The sequence below is a fragment of the Neomonachus schauinslandi genome, chromosome 11 (assembly GCF_002201575.2).
Source record: "Neomonachus schauinslandi chromosome 11, ASM220157v2, whole genome shotgun sequence".
In the NCBI taxonomy this organism is placed as follows: Eukaryota; Metazoa; Chordata; class Mammalia; order Carnivora; family Phocidae; genus Neomonachus; species Neomonachus schauinslandi.
Genome location: NC_058413.1, coordinates 82,092,309 through 82,097,403, shown reverse-complemented (window position 1 = coordinate 82,097,403; position 5,095 = coordinate 82,092,309). Strand labels below are relative to the sequence as shown.

The window sequence follows — 5,095 nt, the reverse complement described above, 5'->3', positions numbered from 1 at the left end:
CCCAGGCTCACCATCTCCCCTGCCCAGCTCCTCACCTGTCCGCCTTCTCACCTGTAGCTCTCAGCATTCTGCATAGGAATTTCTGTTGGGAATCCACTGAGATGATTCATCCGTAAGGTTCCCTATGCTGCAGGGACAGAGAAGAGGAACAAGGCAGACAGGAGGCTGCCAGATGGCAAAGCCTGCCCAGAGCGCACACCCAGACCATGGTATGGAGCTGGGGTGGCTGGTCAGCCATTGCCCCATTCGGGCCCTGGAGCAGAGTCTTACGAAGAGGCACTCAACACAGAAGGGTTCCAGACACAGTCAGGGAACCTGCAAATGAGAGGCCAGAAACGCCCGCCCACCACCCCCTGACCCTATTAGGTGTACAAATCAGATAATCTCCAACAGCTTACCTTCTTCTCACCTGCTCTATTCGGTCTCTCATAACGTCACTCCTCGCCTCACTCGGCACTTGGAAGATACGGGTATGGCTGCAAAACACCATTCAAACATTGGGATTCCTGAGTTTCTCTTTCACTAGGCATAGTGAATGGGTTGGAATCATACAAACGATAGTTCTGACCCTGTCTCCGTGAACTTTTGAGCTAGTCCTTCACTTGTCTTGCATGAGGCACACAAAGATTTTTTTGTTTTGTTTTGTTTTGTTTTTTACTATCAAGTACCCCTGAGCCACCCAATAATCCTGGGCAGGTAGCAAATGGTCCTAAGAAGAGTTGAAGAAACAGAGAGGTTAAGTGCCTTTACTAGAGTTGCACATCAGGTCAGTGGTCTTGTAAGACGTGGAATTCACCCCTTCTGGATCCAACTTCCTTATCAGCTCTTTATGACCTACACTGTGCCATACTTACCATGGTTTAGAGATAATTCTGCAAAAATCTGCCACAAAGAAGCTGAAGGCCCACATCACTGCTGTTCTGTTTTATTTCACCATGCAGACTCGCCTTTGTCTCTGTGGTCCAATTCATGTCCTCTTCAACTCCATCCCCCTCTCCCCCCACAAACCCTCGATTCCAACTGAATCCCCCATTTTTGTCTCTATTGTTCTAGGTGCCTTGGGACTTTCAATGTGAAGACAGCATTGATACTGCCTCAAAGACATGAAGCCTGAAGGTGATAAATATGCTCATTTATCACTCACACAAGGTAGAGCTGAGTCAGTGCCCAAAGAGTGGGGTAAGAAAGAATAAAGGGATTCCAGAAAAGGGAGAGATTACTCCCAGCCCAAGGCCCAGAGAAAGGGCCACAGCCCTGCACACTGGAGGCCAGGTGGAATTGGCCAAGTTGCCAAGGCTCTCATGACCTGTGGAAGCCCCCTCCTCCCCACTCTTGTTTATTCAGTCCCTACCCAGTCCATGGGTCAGTCCAAGCAAATGTCCTGCTAGAAACCTTTCCAGGGTCCCCCAGGTAGCAAAGCCTAGAACTTGCACAAGCTGCGTCCCCCATGCTATGCTCTTGTAGGTACTCCTCATGGCTTTTCTGACATTTTCTCTAATATTCACATACCTTATTCATCTAGTTCACTTTTATCCCTTTGAAACTGGGGACTCCATCTTATTTTCTCTCTTTAGAGGGCCTAGCAAACATCTACCAAAAAAATGAGTATCTGCTGATGCTTAATGAAGGGATATGTATTCCTTGACTACATATTTACTGAAACTAATAAAAGAATGCCAAAACCAGTGGATTGGAGGGGGAGCCAGGCACAGTTTATGGGCTTAAAAAATCCACAGAAAGTCCAAAGTGGAAAAATTATATATGGAAAATTGTGATTCCTGTAGCTTGTCTCCAAAGCTTTAACCTGGTTATGCCATAGAGCTAAGGTCTAAAAAATTTCTGAAGATGATGTTCATATTATCCAGACCAAGGAACTGCCACATGTAGAGTTCCATCCAGTGCAGCCATGTCAGGCAGGGACAGGCTCCCACGTATAAGGCTATGGCTGGATTACAGTCCCCAACCTTTATGATTTTAGAATACAGTTCCCATCCAAAAAGTCTTTTCCAGGAAGGTCTCAAATTCCACCATTTGTCACTCCCTCCTGAGCATTTGAATCCTGTTTTAAAATACTAATGGCACCATAAGGGGTAAACACAAGAAAACTGGATATCCCCAAAGCAAAAATACATTTCTTGAGAAATGCGTCCTCCTTGATAGAAGTGAACAAAGCTGGCGATGGGGACATGGGAAGAAAAAGAGTACAGAAATGAGAGAGAGAGCTCCTCCACATTTTCATGGAGGACAAGTTTAAACCCACAAGACTTCTGCTGGAAAGAGACCCTGAGTGAACACAGTCCTGAAAAGGAAATAGGGAAGCTTATGCCAGAAGAAATGAGCCAGCTTTCAGGCCCAGCTCCCTCCACATTGGGTCTCCGGCCCTTTGGAGCCAGGAAAGGGAAGGAGGTGGTCTGTGCTCTAGCAAGCACGGTGGGAGGCTGGCAAAGCCACCATAATGTGGAGCACAGAATTCTAGCCTAGGGCGCTGAAAAAACCCCTTTCACCTCAGCTGCAGACGAGGGCTCAGGCTTTTGCATTTTAAGAGCTTATTTTCTTTTAGCTCTTTAAAGTGCAGCCACTTCTGAACAAATCAAGTGCAAAAGTAACAGAAGTCTGAAATTTATTCAGAAGCATTGAAGAAATGGTGAGCAAGCCCAGTTTTGCAACCCCTGAAATCATGTTAAAACTTAGGAATGAGCTGGGCTTTCAAGATAGCAAAAATATTCCCTTAAAACCCCAAAGTAAGGCTGAAAAATTTCTCAGCCAAAGAAGTCAATGTCTCTGGAGAAGAATAGCCATGAGTTTGTGTTGGCCAGGAATCCCGAAGGTGGGGGACTTGTGCCTCCCTCCCCACAACTCCACTCAGGGCAAATGAGAGGCTTTACCTCCATCTTATGAACTGGATTCTTGTTCTTTCCTCCAGGACCTCTTGACTCTGGTTTGCCAACAAATCAGACTTTGAGAGATGGTGCTTCACCTAGGAAATCGGGGTAGTGTGCACATGATTACTGTCCAGCAAGGACACCATGGCCAGGATGGAGCCCAGCCTGGACAAGCTCTGCCCACTAGCCCAAGACCCTTTTCAGTTGGACCCTGTGCCTGCCCACCTCCATCTCTGCCCACTCCCCTAGGATGATTGTCTCAAATTCTCAATTACCACATCTCTGGTGACATGTACATCTTGGCCATGCGTGGGAGTACAGTTGGTGGACATCTTCTCCTTTATGTCCTGGGAAGCTTCTTCTTCAGTCTGAAAGGTGAGCAATTTCCCCTGAAAGTGTTGCTCTGTATCTGAGCCCAAGTCTGTCTCTTCTGCCTTTTCCCTGTTTTCCCCTCTGTCACAACACACATGTAACATGTCCTCACATACACACTCTGTATCTCACAGTCCCTGCAATAAGCATGTCTATTACTACCTTCCTGTAGAATTCCAGGGGACTCATTAAGTCCTTGGCCCTATCCCAAGGTATCCCTGAGGCTCCCTGTAGCTGGAGATGACACATCTGAAACCCCTCATCCAGTATCCTTAAGAAGAAGGGTAAGGATAGTGGTGATTCCAACACACCTTTGACAAGGACACAAGCCCCAGCATCTTTCAGGACATTTGGTGAATTAGACACAGCTCTAGGCAAAGTGTTTAGCAAAGAACTTGAGTTACCCAGTTCTAAGGGGAAAGGAGTCCAGATTCCTGCACCCACGGAGGCCAGCTCTCTAGAATTTGGGGTACCCTGAGTCATAGAGGAATGCTACTCACTTTTTTCAGCCAGTGCTGTACTATAGATACAGCCTCGCTTTCTACAACTTCAACGTCCTGCAACAAATTGGTAAGTTAATGCCTCAGAATACCTAGAGACCCAGCCCTCCTCCTCCATTCTTATCCAGTTATATATCATAAGATCTCTTGGAAGAGCAGTGGAGAGCTCAGAAGGGAGCAGATAGATGAGAAACAATTCCAGGTAGCTACCCCCAGCTATACTTACCGAACTGGTTTTTGGTGGGAAGGGGAACCCTGCACCTTTCCGGGCGAGAATGTACACAATCCATGTTGTAATTATCATCTTTGAACTTATGCCAGGCCTCCTTCTTGGCTCCCTCCTTCCATCGAAGCTGCCTGAGAACTCCTCTGGAACAAGGAGGTCATTGATGGAAGCTGCCCACCTGATTGGCTGGCCAGTGATGATGTGACAATGGCCTCCTTTAATCTCCGGGGTCAGAGTGGAGATGGAAAAAAGAGGTCAGGAAGTATCTGCCTTAGTGATGGCCATAGCTCAGAAATGGACAGATAAGGGGATGGGAACAAAAAATAAGATACAACCAATATAAACCTGAGGAAGACACAGGGGGAAATTATCAAAATTATAGAGATTTGGTTGGGGCAGAGGGATTATGGCTGGTCACCCAGTTTTAAGCAATGCTGAAGCAGAAAAACATTCTATGAATCAAAAGAATAAATTTGTAACAAAATGAAACAGGCCCTCTAGAAGTTGATTCAAACAATGCCACAGGTACTTCTTATTCTTACATATGGGGGAAGAAAGAATTTGTCCACTCCCCAAAATATCAAAGATAGAGAAACAAAATTCCCAACAAGGACACTTTCTTTTTTTCTACTTTGTTTACACCAGTGATTCAAATCATAAAAAAAAATCCAAACAATTAAAGGTATAGAGTAAAAAGTGCAAGTGCCATTTGTTATAAAAAAAATAATTTCCTGATGATTTCCAGTGGACTGCTGCAATGGAAGGACGGTAAAGTTGAGGTGAAAAGGAGATTGTGTTGTGACTTCAGAGTTGGGGGGAAACATTGATAGCTCAGGTGACTGCTATTCCCATCTAGAACTTTCACTGAGAAATTGAGGAATTCAGAATATCTAAAGGATTCTAAGCAAATGTCCAGCTGCTCTCAAAAGTAACTGTAGCCTAACCCTGAGACTATTCTCAAGGTCCTAAAAACCAGGGTTGCAATCCTGTCTTTACACTAACTCATTGTGTGACCCTGACCCAATCAATCATCAGTCTCTGGTTCTAGTTTCTTTGTCTTCAAAATGAAAAGAACAGAATAATGTCTGTAGTTTTCTTTTAGCTCTAATATTCTA

General features: G+C 45.3%; 1 protein-coding gene across 1 annotated transcript; it reads right to left on the bottom strand.

Moving 5' to 3' along the window:
• Positions 1-266: 266 nt before the first annotated feature.
• Positions 267-4,058, bottom strand: SPATA19 (spermatogenesis associated 19). Its single transcript, XM_044919782.1, has 6 exons — positions 3,981-4,058; positions 3,755-3,811; positions 3,158-3,250; positions 2,886-2,977; positions 399-476; positions 267-315 (listed from the first exon to the last, which is right to left on the bottom strand). Exons 1-6 carry the CDS (start codon positions 4,056-4,058, stop codon positions 267-269), a joined length of 447 nt encoding a protein of 148 aa, XP_044775717.1.
• Between the last annotated feature and the right edge of the window lie 1,037 nt (positions 4,059-5,095).